This window comes from Grus americana, chromosome 7 (assembly GCF_028858705.1).
Source record: "Grus americana isolate bGruAme1 chromosome 7, bGruAme1.mat, whole genome shotgun sequence".
Lineage (NCBI taxonomy): Eukaryota > Metazoa > Chordata > Aves > Gruiformes > Gruidae > Grus > Grus americana.
In genome coordinates this window covers 33,675,883-33,694,803 of record NC_072858.1, presented here as the reverse complement: position 1 = coordinate 33,694,803, position 18,921 = coordinate 33,675,883, and the positions used below count along the sequence as shown (strand labels likewise).

Genomic DNA, 18,921 nt, shown 5'->3' with positions numbered 1-18,921 from the left:
GTATGGATCAATAATTGATAGTTGGACAGCAGCAATAAGTAAAACAGGGTGGAAGCATGTGTAGGTCCAAGTGAGGCAAGTGTAAAGTGCAGTGTAAATTCTTCATCTGAAACAACTCAGATATGTCCCTAAAATCACTGCAAAAAAACATTGTGGAAAAGGGAGAGCTAGTGGAATAGTCAGTATCGTAGACAGACAGACAGGTCTCCTTGACTGCCTTCCTCTCACACATGACTGAATACAGCCATAACACTAGAGGCCTTCTGCATGGCTGAAGAAGAGGATGGAGTCTGTCATACGTGGTAGGTCCCAGAGCTTATAGTGCAAAAGACAGGAAAGTTAAATAAACCTGGATAGCCAGCGGCAACAGCACAGTCTAAAATCAATAATGTCAATAGTGGCAATCTGCCAGAGCAGTGCCCCAGGAGGTGAACTGCAGTGATCTCTGATCTTTTACTACTGCAACACAGCACTCTTAAACGCCACTGTGGGGAAGAAAGGGCCTTCTGAAGAGGATGAGAAGACACTTTTTCTTTTCAGTTTTCACTGAAAGACACTGCCAGTGGAAGCTGTGCATCCTATAGGGGCAGGGATTGCAGCAGCCACTGCCAAGGGCTTGGGAAGTCCAAACCAAGGTGGAAGCACTATAGACTATGGTATAATATTCCACAAACTCATGTGTCAGGTCACCTTAGCTTCCCCATCTGTAACAGAACAGTTTTGCAGCTGCCACTTCAGGCCTTCAAGTGCCAGCTGTAAGTTTTCCTAAAAGAAAGCATATTCTGCAGCAAGTGAGCCACAGCAACACTGAGTAGAGCATCAATACTAAATAAAATTAACGGTAGCATGTTTGTAGCTTTAGGCACCCACTGTGCAGTCATCTGAAAGATGATGTTGGTAACAGCAGACGATTTCCCATTTCTTTTGTAAATGTGGGCTAATAAATAAATAAATGTGTTATGCCATATCTTATTGCTGGCCCCACAGTTAGTTTCAGCAGCAGTTGCTTTTTCTGTGACACGCCTGTCTAACACTCATCTTGAGAGGTCCTTAACCTGGCCCTGCAGCATTTGCCTTGAAGAGTCATCGGTGAAAGGGCATGGGAAGTGGCCGTGTCAGAGTACAGCGCCGTGATACAAACAGTTATTCTGATGAACCATTCTTCTTTTTTATAGGCAAAAATTAGGCTTGTGCCTAATTTTAATTAGGCATCCACTTAACAATGCTTCTCTTCCTCTTCCATCCCACCCCCAAAGCCTCAGTTTTTCTCTATCCCTTCATCTTTACCCGTTTTCCCTTTTTTACCTCTTTTCCCTGGCTGGCAGAATAACCCAATACTCTTCCTTCCAAACTTCTTCGTTCCTTTCTGCATCTGTGCGTAGTGGCAGAGCACAGCCCTTATGAGGAGAAGATGCAGACTGAGACTGACTTGAATTTCAGCTTTTATTTTTCAGCTCTTTTTGCCTTCTCTTGGCAACCTGCTGCTTTCCGTTCCACCGAAAGCAATGTACGCTCATTTCGGAGGAAAAGGCTTGAAAACTGCATTTGTTATTTTACAAAATATACACGAGCGCCATTTAAAATAGAGTTTAGCATATGTGCAGGATTTAGCAGGTAGTATTTAGGATTTAGTAGGTGATTGTGTGGCAATGGCTGTGTTACATGTGAGTGTCATGCAGGAAGTCTAAGGGAGAGGATTGCGTTTATTTTTCCTGAAGCATTTTGTCTTCAAAGTGAAAATTCAGTGGCCCTATTAGTCGTGGCCGTTGTTAATTGTGGGACTGTGTTTCCTAGGGTAATTTTGAAATATCTTAATATCTAAGGTCTGAACGGAATTGAATGTTGAAGGTTGCAGAACTTTTACCACATGGAGTTAGTGCTGAGCATCTCTTGCTTCCAGATTACTGTTGTAATCTTGTAATCACTTGTGTGCCCCTGTGTATTTATTCTGTGCTCCTACCTGCATGGCCCTGCATCTGTTGTGACCTGCTGTCCCGTACAGCCCAGCCCTGCTGCCCCGTGGGGCTCAGGGAGGAGCCAAGCCAGGTGAATGCTTCCTGCCTTTAGATAGATTTCATTGGCGGTGTCCTCTGAGATGCGCTTGGTACTTATGATACCACATGAAACGGTTTATACAGCTAGGGTCTCATCCCCCCCGACCTTCTTCCTCAGTCGCATGCACACGTGTGCAGATTTGCCATTTGCTTTAAAATGAGGGCTAATACATTTCTGAAAGACAGAAAGTTCTTGATGAAGCAGGCATCGCAATCTGTACCTTAGTGTTTCAGTATTTGCATGCTAGTCAGTTATTCTTTATATTTATTTGTCTTTTTTTTGCCAAATCTATCCTTTTTTAGAATTATAAAATTTTATCATGAAATAAATCTTACATTTTTATTCTGAGTAGTGAACTCACTGAATACATATACTGGAAGGCATAAAAAATAAAGAATGCAAGACTTTAAAGTTATATGCTTTAATTTTCCCTTGATCTGAACAGAAACAGCCTGTCAGTAAGGTTAGGGTAAATGCTGCAAGAAAGGCCATATTTCATGTACATAATGTTTTCATTCACACTGGGAAATAGGAACAAAACCAAACAATAACAGCTGTTCTGAGTTATGAACACACATCCTGCTCTTCTGTTTGTTAAAGGTTTTATGTACATTTAAGGAAAAGTAGCAAATGTCTGTAAAATGAAACTCAAATTCCTATTGCTTTAGGGTGTGCTCTTTTGAACAGATTTTTTTTTCCCAAATTTGAAAGTTTTTCAGAATCCTCCTATTTATAGCAGTACTTTCAAAACCAGATTGCTTAAAATTCTGATACATTCATTTGTACAAAAAGTTAATATCGTATTTTACTATGTTTGACAGAATTTTTAGAACAAATGACTTAGAGTTGGGTAGGTCCAGGAAAGTGATTTATCATGCTGTTTAATGAGTAGCTTGCAATGAAGTGCTTTCTGTTGACAGAACGGCTATACGCCACTGCACATAGCTGCCAAGAAAAACCAGATGGACATAGCAACTACACTGCTGGAATATGGTGCTGATGCCAACGCTGTAACCAGACAGGGTATTGCCCCTGTACATCTTGCCTCTCAGGATGGCCACGTGGACATGGTGTCATTGCTTCTTACTAGAAATGCTAATGTAAATCTCAGCAACAAGGTATGTTGATGCTAAGGCAATAAACACGGTGATGAGAAGGATTAGAGCCTGCTATTAAATTTTGTCCACTGTGATTCTGCACATTTGTAAAACCAGTGCAGGTGTTTGAATATACATCATCACCTCATCTACCAAAGAGAGCAGCATGCCATGTCACACTGAATGAACAGTATTTGGCAGTACCCAAGTTTTGATGATAAGACATGCTGCAGAGGAACTTATTAATCCATCTCCCTTCCTTCCATGTTATGCTAGTCTGCCAAAACATGCCCAGAAAGAAAATGTCTTCTTCCCCGCAGCAGTTAGTGGGCTTGGCGTGTGTCATTTATGAGCCTCTAGGTATATGCCTGCCCATTAAGCAATGGTAACAACTAACTTGTTAAGGGAAGATGATTTTATTATATGGGATAATAACAGCAAGGTTGTCTGAGATTTTATTCATTAATACAAGTGATTCTTCCTCCCCAGAGGGTGTTCCTCAGAACACAGTGACTTTTGGTGTAATGTCTCCTGGGGGCAGGAAGGGGAAGTTGGTAGATTTTAGTTTCCATACCTATGAATTTATAGGCTATTAAGTCTGTTCTATAGTAATGTTTCTAGCAAATGTGCAGCCTTAATTCTTTAAATGTCCCACTAGTCATCAGAGATGTTGTAAAGTACAATTTCAGTATAGATTTATGTGACTAAAGTAGAAAGGCAAGAGAAAAATTTTTCACAGAAAATATTTCTTATTCTCAGCAGGTGGAAAGACTCGGTGTCCTCTGAGGCTGTGGGTGATGCTGCACAGGGCTGCTGTGTTTTCCTGTTTCTAACTTTACAGTTTGGTTATTTTTGGGTCCTCTTCAGGAAGCTTCTCTTGTAGATGTTTGGGTTTTTTTTTTTTTCCCCAGTATCAATCAAGTGTGTGGGTTTACACAGTGCAGGATGTACTTTGTATCCCTACAGGGCAATTTGCCATGTACACATTGTGCATCACGTTGGCTATCATGGTTTTGCTGCTGAGGCTAATACAGAGAGCATGACTGCAGCTGCTTGGCATTTCGATTCAGTCCCACCAGAGGTCAATTACCTGCAACATCCTTCAATACGTTACTGTTCAGTTGTAATCTCTGGTTTCACATTATACTGATAACACCACCTTTTGCAAATGGTTCCCCTGTACTTAGGGATGCACGTTTCCTCCAAGCTCAGCACCTGTATTTGAAGCCAAATATTTAAAGCACACTAACTTTTGAGTTTTGCAATGGGAATAAAAAGAGCATTTGTTTTCTTCAGGATCCACACAATGGTTGGGAGCTGGATATTCAGAGCCTCAGTGTGGGTACTTAGCACTTATTAAATGTTTTTAGAGGCTTTGGCCCATGATATCCAGGCTCCGTTAGGTAATTTACAGTTGGTTACTGTTACATATTTGTGTAATGTGACCCACCTAAACTACATTGTCATCAGGATTGTATGGTCGAGTGCAGCGCAGTGGGACGATCTCAGCAGGTACTGCCTTTGGTAGCGAGTCCACTGTGGACGTGAATTTGGGTTCAAGGGTAGGAAACTTAGCCAAGTGTTTCTGCCTGATGTGCCAACTGCTGCTGCCCGCTCTTCTGTCACCGGTGGTAAAGGCTGTAGGAACGGGAGGAGAGAAAAAGAACTGTAATTTGCAAGTAAAAGATATTCTTTCCCATTCCTAACAACATCCCCTCAGCAGATTCCCTCTTCTACGCCTTTTACCTGAGGTTTTTTCTGTGACAGAAAGAATAGCTTTCTGAGGTTTTAAGGATTTTAGATCTCAGGTTTCAGATAAGAAAAATAACGAGCTATCCAAAAAGTAAGCGTGTCAGTACCTGTCATCTAGCAAGTCCATTTAGTCCCTGGGTGGAGAGAAATGGACCTGATGTCAGAGAAATGTAGTTTTATCTTTTCTGTTTGTGTTTGAAAATGATCAAGTAGAGGAGTAAAAGATAAGGATGAATCTGAGTGAATGTTACTTCTAGAGAACTTGTAGAAGTGTAAACAATGATTCAATATTTCTTTTAAAATCTTACTCATTCTAAGGAAGTGAATTAGTCAGGAGGTAAAAAAAAAATGCAATGTGATGTTTTCTTAAAGTGCCGTAATTTGCTATCCCACATTTAACGCTGCATGAAGAAATGTTCCTTGTGTAAAAAGAAACATTATTTTCCTGGTTTTCAAATTGTACTTTCTTGCAGATCAACAAATGTGATTAGGAAGCACATTGCACAATGAAAGTGGATTTTATAATTTCTTTAATTCAGTAGGATGTTTTGAGTCTTACTGACAAATGAATTTGCATTTTAGTATTCATGTGCTTCCTCTGAAGGTTGTTACTTCTAATTTACAGAGTGGACTGACACCACTTCACCTGGCTGCTCAAGAGGATAGAGTCAATGTAGCAGAGGTTCTTGTTAACCAAGGAGCTGCTGTTGATGCGCAGACGAAGGTACAAACAACATGTCAACACGTATAATTTCCTTTCAGGGAGGCATGAGCCTGTAGACTGGACTAGGAATTGATTTCAGGGTGAAACTGAAATAACAGCAGAGAAACATTTCTTGTAATCATCATTATATAATATATTCTGAAAACTGAAGATACATAAACTCGAATGTTTAGTGTTATGCTCAGTCTTTGAGCAGTAAGCTTATTTCTTGCCAAACATTTAGATCAACAGAGATTTAGACTGTATCCTACTATTGTGTTTCACTGAAGGTAAGTGGGCTTTATCTGTTTTTTATGCAAGGAAAGTTTCAGAAATGCTTGAGCATTGAACTCTCTACAGAGAGTCATATAATCTTTCACCACATGCATACTCTCATCTGCTTTTGGTATTTTTTACATGTTGCACATACTTTCCATTTAGCTGACATTAGAAACAAAACACAGGAGGACTGTTACCTAAACTATCTGTATTTACAGCAAGAGAAACAATGTGAATGCAGTGTAGGCATTCCTGGCTATTAAGTGGTTAATACTTTTTCCCACAACTTCAGAGATTGTATGAAATGAGCTAGTCTCCTTTCCCTGAGCTGATACTAAATAGGCATCCATAGACATGATTCTGCAAGTAAAGCCATTGTTCGTTTGTAAAGATTACCCCCTACTCCCGCAGCTTGACTCAGCCTTCATGACTGGATGCCTCTGAATTTCTAAGTGCTTTGTTTTGCAAAGCATAACGAGGTGAGCTGTTTCATCATATGGGTACATTCTAGGGAAATTACTTTTTCTGATGTCCCAAGTTCAGACTAGACCATTTTTCTTTTGATGGTAAACATTAACCTGTTAGACTGTCAGTAAATACTGTTCTACTTTACCTTCAAAAATAATATTAGAGATGAAACTTTTAACTCTTGAGGACAAATTTGAAATTCTTTATCACTGTTATCTAATATGAAATACATATATGTAATGGTGGTCCATTTCAAATTTACTTGCCTAAAAATATTTTTGCCTAAAGTAAATATTTGAACTCCTAAATAAAAGACCTGACTTTCCAAGGTGCTTGGGGATGGTTTTTGAGACCCCAAGCAATGACACCTCCCACTTCACAGTATTGGTTTTAAGAGCAATGTCGTAAGTAAATGTCAAGAGCCTGTGTACAAATGGGTTTATGCTCACTAACAGCATATATGGTGCTCAGGATTTAATGATAATCATCTCAGTGTCGATTACACTTATATTCTTCATGCATTGTCTAGATCTCGGAGCCATTCCTTTAGCTGGGTAAGAAATCAGTTGTGATCAAATACTTGGACTGTAGCTGATCAAATCAGCAAACTGAACCAAGTCTCACAATCTGACCTGCACCCTTTGTACAGACTAGCAGCTTTCACAACTCTCTGCTAGGTGTGTGCTGCAAGTTGGGTGCTGTGCTTGCATCCCAGAAATGTCTAGGTGTGTCAGACTGTCCAGCAATATTATCATTATATCATCACACTGACGTCTCAGGGCTGAATCCATCATCATCTTTGGCTGCAGCCCAGCTGATTATGATCCATGGTAGAAGGAAAAGTCATCGTTATGTGATTTTTCTACTGTGTAATTCCAACTGTACTGGCTACTGATTTCAATGACATTATTCTGACATGAAACTGAAAGAGTTCTGCTGAAATCCCAGGAGCTTCTGCAGCTTTATACATTTGTAACATATCCTCAGCCTATATTTTACAGATGAATCAGTCTGGGTTCTTATCCTCTGCTAAACCATACTGGAGCAGATGAGATCTGCCCTGGTTCATTCTTTGCACGATTTCCTCAGATGTATGTGGTTGCCTTTCTGGAAATAGTTCCTACCTGGTTTTGGTTTCTGTAGCAAGACTTTGCAGAACTTGCTTTTTTTAACTTGGTCAGAGCTGAATCACCTCCTAGCCTGTACAACTTGTCTGTGTTTGCCTTCTCCCACTCTTCTCTGTGCCACAAATAGTCGTCTAAGGAGACATATACATTGACAGGTGCAGGCAGCCACATGTTCCCTTTGCCTGCTCTCCAATGTCCAAATAGAATCCAGTTCTGGACTGGTGGCCTTTTAGTCACATTAGCATAGTGGAAATGTCTGAGATCCTGTCACAGCTGAGAGGCAGGGCATGTTCGTTGGATCTCAGGGCCAGCCTGGCACAGTTGCACAAGCTCTGTACTGAACTTTAAGCCTGGCAGGCTGGCAGTGTGGTGGAGCAGGTATATGACTCTGTAGAGACACACAGAAAAGGGGCTTCAGTTTCTCATTCAGAGATCTCTAGGTGGACCTGAATTTCTTAATTGCATTTCTGAAAATTGAACTAGTCAGTAGGTAAAGCCATGCACAAGGAAAAGAAATAGTCATATTTGACTGTTTACAGCATGAATCTTTTCATCAGTAATAGTCATATAATTTAAAAAAAACCCAACAGTAAGTCCCTTGTTGTTCACCCTCATTCCTCAGTTATATATGTAACTAGTGCAAGTAAAGAATAGTTTCGCGGTACACATTTGCTTCCATGGAACTGCCCTATAGCTGTCACGAAGTGGGGCAGGGACTCAAAGGTCAGGCAAAGTCATGGTGTATTGAAGCAGAAATACTTTGTGGTGTAACAAATCACCTGTCTGGGAAAATGTGCATAATTAATCCTGTAGGCCTCTGTGGTGAAGAACACACGCAATGGCTTGTCCTTCTGCCTACCGTGCTGATTTGCCCTCTCTGCTGCAGGGGACTGTCTGCTCCTTAGGAAGAAAGTGCCCACGTGCCTTGTAGGATTGTGTTAGAGTGGAGTGAGCTTCTGCAGAGTCCCAGCCTCTGGGTTTGCAGTGGTGAGCCCTCCAAGCTCCACAGTGTCAGTCACATGGAGGTCGTCTGCCAGATGTCCACTCACTACTGCCTGTGAGATAAGAAAAGTGCCAATGCAGTACTGTGTATTTTAGCATGGAATCGTTTCTAGATAAACTGATGATCACCTTGAGTTTCTAAGGAAAGAGCTGACAAGCTCGACTTCTACAATGAAGGAAAAGAGTTATGCTGTAAGAACTACCATACTTTGACCTCATGTTCTATGCAGGTGAAGTTTAGATGATTGGCTTGTAAAATAGCAGTTCTGTAGTTACAAGCTCTCTTCTTTAGATGGATTAACTGTTCTATGAGAATAACAGGTCTGTGCATGCTGCCTCTAAAACCAGAGGCACTGGGGAGCAAGATACAGCAACAGCTGAGTTGGCTTCAGAAGCACTGTTGTTATGCTTGCATGTTTGCGCGTTACTGTCCAGCATGTCCAATTCAGATTCATCACTTTGGGCACGCAGTGGCGGAGATGTGGCCACCCATGCCTTAAAGGTCAGTGAAGCTGCACAGCTTAGAGTGGCATTATACTGGGGATCTCTGCTACCAGCAGCATCACCGCTAACCTTGTGTGTTCTCTCCATTTTGCATCCATACGCTGTTGTTACCTCGATCATTGTGGTCTAGATGACTGTTCAGTAGCCTTTTTTTCTTTGTTTAGATTCTTTCCTTATCATATTTCTCATTTTGCCAGGTTAAGTAAGCATCAATTTTGTCACTCCAGCACAGTATCTGTCAATAGAGGGAGAACACTTAATATCTTAGGTCATTCAACTTCTTGGGTAGGGACCAATGAGCTATCATCTTCCACCTCTGGTACATGTTCTTTAATCATCATTTATATATAACTTACACTCCCTGTGAAAACATCTAGAGTTTGCAATTCTGACATGTGGGAGTTTTTACTTCTGCTCAGGTTCTGAGGGCCACACATGACTGGGGTTTTTCAGGTGATTAGAGGAGAAGATAGGGCAGAAACATACTTTGTATCTTGAAGCTATAGCAGAGAAGAAAAAAATCTAATACCACAGAAAATCTCTTGTGTGGGAGATTAGTCTGTATGATTAAGATCAGTTGTGGCTCTAAAACTTATGAGCATTTTCAAAATTGCTCTCAGGCCTAAACCATTGCAACTGTGGTTCTCTCTTTAGGTGGTTTTCCTCCCAGATTTTTTTTTTCCCTGAATTTTGTTGTAGAAAAAGGCGTGAAAGGAAGAATAGCTGCTGGTTTTGAAGTCCATTTATTGATGGTGTTCTGGGATCCTTCTGGTTCTGCTGCACTAAATAATTAACTAAATAACCTCTAATCCCAGAGGTGCAGGAGAATGTCTCAGTCAGCACTGAAGAGTAAAGACTGGTTTAGCATACCAGAACTAGTGCTTGAGAGGCCGCAAGGCTGCTCCTGCCACTTGAAGATGAGATTTTGTTATGTGGTTTTAAGCCTAGCCATGTTACGCTGAGCTCCAGTTGATAAGCCACAGAGCACACCTTATCTTAATATGCAAGAAGCAAATAATAGAATGGTGGAAAAGTAACAAAACTAAAATGCACTTCAGGTGGTGAAACTTCAGAGCTGTTTCAAAACCCTTCACGTTTGGAAAACTTTAAAAGCTGAATTCAGTGTTCACAGAAGGCACGTTAGGGTCCCACTGCAAAGGCAGCAGTTTTTGTCCATTCTGACATTACATTTTTGTGTCTGAATTTAGGTATATTAAAGAGGTTTTGACGATGAAACTCTGTTATGCTGTATCATGCTTAACACAAGGAATGCTCATCTTACACATAATATTGGGAGTTAAAAGTCAATCCGAAGCCATGGCTGTGAGCAGACGTTCCTTCTCTGGCGGCCATGTTGAGTGTGTAAAAGCTATACTGGTACATGTGATGGTGCTTCTGTTGCAGGGTTTTTGTGCTGAGAGTTGGCATGAGTTTATATTGTTTCATGGCTCAGCAGGTTTCAACTGTTTATCACATTGGATACTGTTATTGTAGGATACAGCATTACTGTGATAGACTGGCAAAGGAAGACTGACGAGAGAAGGGCGCTGGTTCAGTCAGGGATGAAGAGCAGGATTTGGAGCTTTGATCTCAGTGCAGATCATTTTAGTCAAACAGTTGCTACACTGCACTTGGTGTTGGGCCTGTGCTGGGGGAACTGATGGTCTCAAAGTCCCGGGTTGATGACTTTCTGGAAAATATAGCCAGTATTAAACTGTCTTTTGTTCCTGAAACTGTAGTGTTGGTAGGCGATAATGGTGATTGAGAGGTCATGATGCTCTTTTGCAGGTTGAGCTGGGCATTGTGTTTCAGATTTATTCAGGTCTGCCTGCCTTGTTCTGACAGGAGCCCCACACCAGCCTGAGTGCTGCAGTGGTTTATAACAGCAATCCAATTTTTCCATTGGAATATCTCACTTTCAGATGCAGAAAGAGATAGCAAGGAGGCAGAGAGGGTGGGAAGTGCTATCAAGAAGAATTGCTTTCATACAGAATGAACACTCAAATCCAGATATCTTCAGTATGTCTTCATGGTACATTATCTCTCTCTTCTTGGCTCTTGGTATGTGCTCAGCTGTTATCAAGACATTTGTGTGGAAATTTCCAGCCTAATAATGTGCAATAACAAACCTTTGCAAGGTACTGCAACATGTTAGGCCCTGATTCAGCAAAGCACTGAAGTGTGTATGTACACGTAGGTCTGCCTGTTTCGTTCGATCAAGGCTGGATGCCTTTGTGATCTTTGGATCTAGAGCATTTTCTAGCCTTATCAACAATAATACTGTAGCTTCATTATCTGACATTTACAGCAGAAAAACAAAACCAGAGCAGCTTGTGAGTCAGCATGACTAGAAAGATGCAGTAATTCAAGCTGTTAAGATTTATGGTTATTACCAGTGGAGGATATTAAAGTAATTCACTGACATGATATATGAAGCTTGCGATAATTTCCCTCCAAAAAATTGAAAGGCAATAAGAGATGCTTTGTGTTTGTATGTTCCATTAGAATTGAAAACCTCTGTATGTCTGATTTAATTATTTGGGAGGGGGTGGGCACTTACTCTAGTGGCTTTTGATAAGCCCTTCCCAGCTGCTAACTCCCATATTGCTGCTTGTTCTTTCAAACAGATAGAAGCAGCATGGCAGCTGACTGCCAGAAGGTGATGCGTGTGTTCAAGCTATATTAAATAAAAGCCCTGATTTTCTGGGAAGTAACTTTTTTAACATTAGGATGCCAACTAAGTGCCATGGTGCTTTGCCAGTAAATATAACTGAACCTAAACTCCTGTGCAGAAATGTGTATAATTGTGGGGCTGGGTTTGATTGTTGGTTGGGTTTTTTTTAAAATTATTAATAGCTTTTGAAGCAAAATATTTTAGCCTTCTGGACACATTTCTATAGAGAATGAAAGTAGCAAGCTCAAGTAGCCATGAGAATTACTATTTTTGTACTTAATTTGGTTGTGTAATTGCAGAATCTGCCAGTCAGAGCGTTTCAGAAAAGTTAACAGAATATCTGTTTTCCCCAAGGATGTTGGGATATAAATATAAATGTTATACCTTCCTCTGCTAGAAACAGCTGAATGCAGGAATCTGTACTGTAGCTGAGAAGCAAAGGATATCCTTTCCAGGTCTCAGGCACTAAAAGAGTATTTTGACAATTAGTTTTATTTTGACCAATGCCTTCACTACAAACACTGCTGACTATAAACGTGAAAGATGTCCTCTGGTGGCTGATGAGGTCTAACATGCCCAGTGAGATGTGACCTGCCGTGTCAGATCTCTGTCACTCAGCTGTCAGTGACTGTGTGCTGTGTTAGGCACTGCCTCATCAAACATGACATGACGTGAAATCACCACAGGGTATGGCAAACTTAAAAGAAAGCTCCCAGGTCCCTTCAGGGAATTCAGACGAGAAACTGGTATTTTGCCACCAGGCTAGCAGGTGCCCACATCGCTACCCAGGACATGTGCGACGCCTGTAGCAGAGAAGCTGCCTTTCAGTGCACACGCCTCCAGCTGCCGTATCTGACCAGGCCAGCAGCACCAAGAACTTCAGAGGGAGCATCCTTCAGGTTCAGCTCTGGGACACTAAGAGCTGTAGCAGGGAGAACAGTAACCATGTCACCGTGGAAATGTCATGATTTCTACCATGCATTTGGAGGGGAAAGAGGAAAAGTTTTCACTTAGTCTCTGATTTAAACAGCAGGCTGGTCAGGAGTGACAAAGAGCATCAATAATTACCCCTCTAGCCATTTATGAAGGTACCACACATAAATCTTTGTATATACCATTTGTAGAGGGAAATTGATGTTGTACTGCAGTAAGTATTGGGGATTTGGTAGCTCTTTCTTCAATATTCATTGTTATCAGCTGGAGAAAGGAGACTTTACAGATCACTTCAAAGGGAAAGTTGAGATCAGCTGGTCTTGGCTCTCTGATACTCTCCAGATTTTAATGTTTTAGGATTATTAGCAGGGGGTTCCTAGCAGGTGGCCCTTGACTTTGGATTTCATCTCCCCAGTTGGTTTTATGATGTCTGATTTTTGTTGACCTTGGAGGTCATGTTAAGAGGCCTGTATTTTGAAGGACGAGAAGGGAATTAAGTTCTTGTATGAGAAGATTTCACAGCATTTTTTTTTTTTTAAACTGATGTTTTGATAGTTTGGCCATGTCTTAATCTGAGTTTATGTTTGGATGTGTAGGAGCAGGGGCCACAGAAGCTGCATTTGAGGTACATGGCTGTGAGCATGCTTAGCATTCTGCTGAAGACTCAAGACTCTGCCCAGCTTAGGAAGCCCTGTCAGATTCAGACCCAGGCACTGGTAGGAAGCTATTAGGCCAACCCTGAACTAACAGTAACTGTAAGATGAGGTCCCAGCGTTCAGTTCATGATTACATTTTAGCCAGTGCTCAGGTTCTTACCACCGTGTGCAACTATTCTGCAGGAAAAGTTCCTTGCAGTCATTTGGCATCTGATCCAATGTTCGTACAAGTCATCGGAAAGTTTCATTCTGCTGATGCCAATGGAATTTGGATCCGGCACCATTTCTTGCAATGATTAACTCGTCCTGGTTGTCAAAGCTAGTAGTTTCTTTAGATGACAAAGGGTATATAATTAACTGAGGAAAAAATACACACCCTAATTTAAAGTAACTGGCACAGCTACTATCTCCTAGCATGTGTTTATACAACTGAAATTAGGTAACCTTGTGTGAAGTAGTATCAGAGGCAAAGTGAAATAAAGAAAATGGTATGTCTAAACCCATGCACACTTGAAACTTCCCTCTAGTAGAAATAGTTCACATTTGAGGTTTTCTCTTTCTTTCTTTCTTCTGAGCAGCTTTGACCTGATGGTTTGAACATGTGGTGTACTGCTGGCTCTTGAACCCCAGACTGACTTTGGACTTACGTCCTCAGTGCTTTTGACCAAGTTGTCTAACCTGGCCACACCTCACTGACATGGATGTACAAATGATGACTGTCAGGCTCCAGCTTTTAACTCCCTGTGTGCTTCTGCCTCTTGGGTACCAGGCTTTTCTTCTCAGAGCAGGAAAGCAAAGGCACTTTTTCACCTTTAAACACTGATGAGATCAGCAGGAGCCTGGTCAATACAAGATCAGCCCATCTTTCAGTGTTGCTACAACAAGGTTGGCTTTTGGATCTAGTTCCAGATTGTTCAATCCCGAGTATGTATTTTCCTTCTGGCCGTGTGGCTACTTTGGGCTCTGCCAGCAGCCAAGACGTGCATCATGGCCATGTTTCCCTATATGTATTATAACTGACCTTGTCTGCCACTGAAATTAATGATCCCAGCCTCACCTCTTACCCTTTTTGCGAAAGGAGAATTCTTGTAGATTAACAGCAGTGCACGTTTGCAGTGTGTTTTACCATGTGTTCAGTGTATTTGTATTTGTCATATCAGATATGATTTTTACAGCCTAGCAATTGATTTTTCCATAAAAACTGGTAACGGAGCATGGGGCCAATACTGCATTGGAAGTCCCACAGAGTAGCAAAAGGACATATTACACTGGCAATGTAGTTTTATCCTGTTTGCAAAATGGTGAAGGCCCATGTGAACACAGGCTAATATGACCCTTCTGGCATCTCAGAGCCCATCAAGTGGGCCCATGAAACCCGACCTTTAAACGGGAAAGGAATCCTGATGACTCACCTCAAGAGAGGGGAAAGCCCATTAATCCATCTCTGTAAGCCAGGCAAAGCATCTGTTGGAAAGCCAGCAAGCTATTCGTGCGAGTTGGGGGGAGGTTTGGGGAAAAGTGGCCCCTCTCCATGCTATGGTGTCCTGTTTTTAGAGGTAGCCATCTCCTGAACTGTACGTTGCACGGCTCTAGATTGATTATGTTTGTTAAGGAGGAAGAGATAGTGTTGTCTTGTTGGGAAGATAAGGCAGGAAAAGATAATTACTTCAAGAAAGATATCTAATAATTTCTAATACATTAAGCATCTCAAGTAAGTCCAATGTTTTCAAAACTGCTAATGGTGTTCTCACAGGCTAAGAGATTAGAAAAAGAGCAGCAAGAGCAAGCTTTGGTCCTTTGTTTTGTTGCATTGTATGTTAAATGCTAACTATTGATTCAAGTCTTTGTTACAACTAACAGGTTTCAACATGCTGTTTGAATTATTTTTAATATGTGGGATTTAAAGTGAGCAACTTCAGAGTCAGCCTAGTGCTACCAGTAGTAGTTTTTAAAAATCAGTAGTAGTTTTTAAAAATCTTGTCAGGTTTTTAAGTGATATTCTTCTTGTACAAACTGGTTTTAGAAAAAATCCCAAAACGTGTATACTTTACTACCAAAAGCCATTTAGTTGTGTTTAGAGCGTTCGGTGGGGGAGTCCCAGTGTTGACAAATATTTTTGGTCTGTCCACTAGTAATGAGAAACAAGTAATAGGAACAAAAAGGATGCATTCAACTTTCTGATCTTTGCAGTTGCCAAGAAAAAGCAATTTCTTCCAGTTTGCATAGTAGAAGGCCAGACACATGAAAAATCAGACCTTTCTGTCTTAGAGCCTCAATTCACCAGCTGGTGTTCCAGTTTCTGTAGGACTTTATTGTTCTGGCAGAGCCGGCAAATCTGTTGCATTGTTTTAGATTTACCTTCTGGGTGTTCAGTCAGAATGGATGGACTGCAAATTGCACCATAGCTCAGGCAGCCCTCAGCAGCCTGGTTTTTAGAACGTTGTTATTACTTACTTATTTACTGATTTGTTTATTCACACACTGTAGGAGCACCAAGCCTGCGAACCTCACTGTGCAAACGATTATACGCACATTTATTTAAAAAGGTGGGCTCTGCCCCAAATGCTTGATAGTCTGACCATTGGAGAGGAAGGCAAATCTTTAGCCAACATTGCACATGTTGAAGATTACAGAAATGCAAGGCATTCAGAGAGGCTCATAAATTGACATTTGTGAGAAGTGTGGGTTTTTTTCCACAAGGCTGGAGGATTTTTCCCATAGGCCAAAGAAATAAAGCTTAACAGGATTTTTGTTGTTTCATATCTCTCTCTTTTGTCAGGGAATGTGTGGGATATTCATATTTACTAATTGCTTACATTCATTCTAGATGGGATACACTCCTTTGCACGTTGGCTGCCACTACGGAAACATAAAAATCGTTAACTTCCTTCTGCAACATTCTGCAAAAGTTAATGCCAAAACGAAGGTGAGTTTTCCGCTTCTGCCTCGCTCATTCAGTGGAGGCGGCTTGTGCGCCGTGCCCAATGCAGCCTTTCCTTTTCCCTGTGCCTGCAGAACGGGTACACGCCGCTGCACCAGGCTGCGCAGCAGGGGCACACCCACATCATCAACGTCCTGCTCCAGCACGGCGCGGCGCCCAACGAGCTCACTGTGGTAAGTGCAGGGGGTCCGCTGTGAGGCCGCCACTTTCCCCTCAGGCTCAGTTGTCCCACCCCGCATAAAGCATTTGAGCAAGGGAAGTGTGGGGAAAAAAATGTGTGTGGTGGGAGAGGAAAAGAGCAGAGGAAGCCTATTCCCTTAGACCCCGTGTCCTCTATGCCATCATCTCTTCCAAAAGTAGAACAGCAAACATCTGAAAATCTTTTCATTTTCATCCCATTTCTGTAAAGGGTTAAAAACCTAGTTACATATCTTACTACCCAAAATATATTTATTTCAGTCACCAACATGCAAACATTTATTTGGCCTTTACTGTGCATTCTTTTACAGTTAATTATCAGTTTCCACACTTTTCCTTGCTAATGTTCAACTTTTGTTATAAACGTTTCGATTGCTAGAATGGAAACACTGCCCTGGCCATCGCTAAGCGCCTTGGCTACATTTCAGTTGTTGACACATTGAAGGTGGTGACAGAAGAGACCATGACTACAATTGTAAGTACAACTTAGTTCAGTAGCGAATGGAAGAATTTTTCCTGAGCCAGTGTATTCAGCTTTGTTTAGTTACATGACTACTGAGATTCCAGTTTAATTTCCACCTATTTCCTTTTAGCAGTACAAAGTGAATATTAAGTCAAATATGAGCAATATATTTTTAAGGTAGTAGATACTATTAGGATGCGTGCGGAAAGAGTACCAACCGAGCAGAAAACAGACAATGTAAATGATTGGTCATAGCTACCATGTTTTTCCGCACATCTTGTTGTTTAGGACATAAACCACACAAATATGGGCTGATTTGTAGTTGAAAAGACATTCCTACAGACTTGTGTAAATAGAAGCTGCTTCTGCCTTTTCAGGGGGTTTACCAAGGGACTAATGTATAATGGCTTGTATTTGGCCCAAGAGAAACTATTCCAATCTAAAAAGTGGTTGGAATTTACTTCAGAGCACCTCATTGCATAGTTTCTGGTGCATTCCGAAAGATGGTGAAAGGCTGTCTTCTGCACCGTCAGCTCCTGCCACCCCAGATATCCGTTCCTGACATACACGTGAACTCCGGCTCGTCCTTTCAGGAAGGCGTATAGGCTTATTGCAGCACTAGCCGGGAGACGTTAAAGGGATGAGCAGTGGTCAAATATTACCTGCTATCAGAAAAATGGTGATTCATAGAATCCAAAATGTTTCTCAGAAAGATCTTTTGTTCAGTAGCTTTTTGCCAAATTGCTCCATGAAGAAAACAGTTTTGTGAGGTGAGGAGCCTCCATGCACCACCATAGTAGTAAGGCCAAAATTGGGTCTTAAGAACATAAGTTCAGAGCGTTGGCTCCAAATTTGCTTTTTCCTTTCTGCATCTTCTTTTTCTGATTAAAAAGAAAAAGAGAAGTATGTGCACGTATGTATTTTTAGGCATATCAGAGACAGAAAACAGTTACTGGGTGTTCCATGTTTTGTCATCACCCGTTTGTGTGGTCTGTCAGTGCAAGCAGGTGGTTGCAATACGACGAGCATTTGGTATGACAGGCGGATTTTAGCTCTGCTACTGCATGTGCCTTTTCTTCCTGTGATGTTCCTGGCTGTGGTCTATAATTCAGTAGCTTACAGAAAATCCACCACATGAAAGACAAATTTCAGAACAATAAAATACAAAGGAAGGTGCCAGAAAACAATCACGATTTTTTCTTGCAGCTTCTTTCTAGGTTTTCTCAGAAACACATTTCTGTCTAGAAAGGCTCCAAAATAGTTTTCCACAACCTGAAAAATTTGATGGAGAAGATTATACAGGGTAGCGTAAACCTGAATGATTGCCTAGTATACAACTAGGTAGCTGCAGGAAAAGTAAAACCACATTTTTATGCTAAGAACTCCCAATATCACAAGGTCATTCTTAGCTTGTAGAACCAAGAAGCTGCATAAGATTACCGATCATTTATGTTCTGTAGAGGAAGAAGAGTAGAGAGACAGTGGGTCAGGCTGTGAACTGTGCTAGAAGAAATGTTGGATGCTGAAAGGCCTAAACTGCCCCAAACACCTACTCCCATGAGAAGCTCAGAAATAATTTTCACTTAAATCAGAAAATACTGCTTATCAGTCACAAGTGTGTAACTGTCAGACTTTGGAAGTCTAGACATGAAATCTGGTTTACAACTGAGGGGCTTAAAAACTCAGTTTGACTGCTGAGACTTCTTTTTTGAGGCTTGTGGCTAAACAACTCCCAAAGGTAAATTTAATGAAACCAGGGATGAACATAGCTAATTTTACTATAATTTATGTTCAAACACCAATTAAAAAAATCAGTAGTGCCTGAAAAAAAGAAGTCATATGATTTTGCTAGTTTAAAAGCAATGTGTTAAAAAGCTGTGCAAGTAATTCCCACAAATGAAGTAAGTGTCAGGCTTTTTGTAAGTTTTGTGATGTTTAAGCTTGCGGGAGCTCTTCTGCCTATATCGAATGATGGCAGTAGCCCAAGAAATGTGAACTGCCAAATGAGTATTCATGAGGCCAGAGAAATACTGAAATATTTTAAAATAAATGAAAATGGAAAAGCTATT

The 18,921-nt window shown here is 41.1% G+C and overlaps 1 protein-coding gene across 8 annotated transcripts in view; it reads left to right on the top strand.

Moving 5' to 3' along the window:
• Positions 1-18,921, top strand: part of ANK3 (ankyrin 3) — a 371,936-nt gene that overhangs the window by 270,358 nt on the left and 82,657 nt on the right. For all 8 annotated transcript variants that reach the window (XM_054832579.1, XM_054832581.1, XM_054832573.1 and 5 more), the window contains 5 exons: positions 2,976-3,173; positions 5,530-5,628; positions 16,078-16,176; positions 16,266-16,364; positions 16,769-16,864. In XM_054832579.1, the coding sequence (XP_054688554.1) occupies positions 2,976-3,173; positions 5,530-5,628; positions 16,078-16,176; positions 16,266-16,364; positions 16,769-16,864 (591 nt within the window). The remainder of the gene's footprint in view (positions 1-2,975; positions 3,174-5,529; positions 5,629-16,077; positions 16,177-16,265; positions 16,365-16,768; positions 16,865-18,921) is intronic.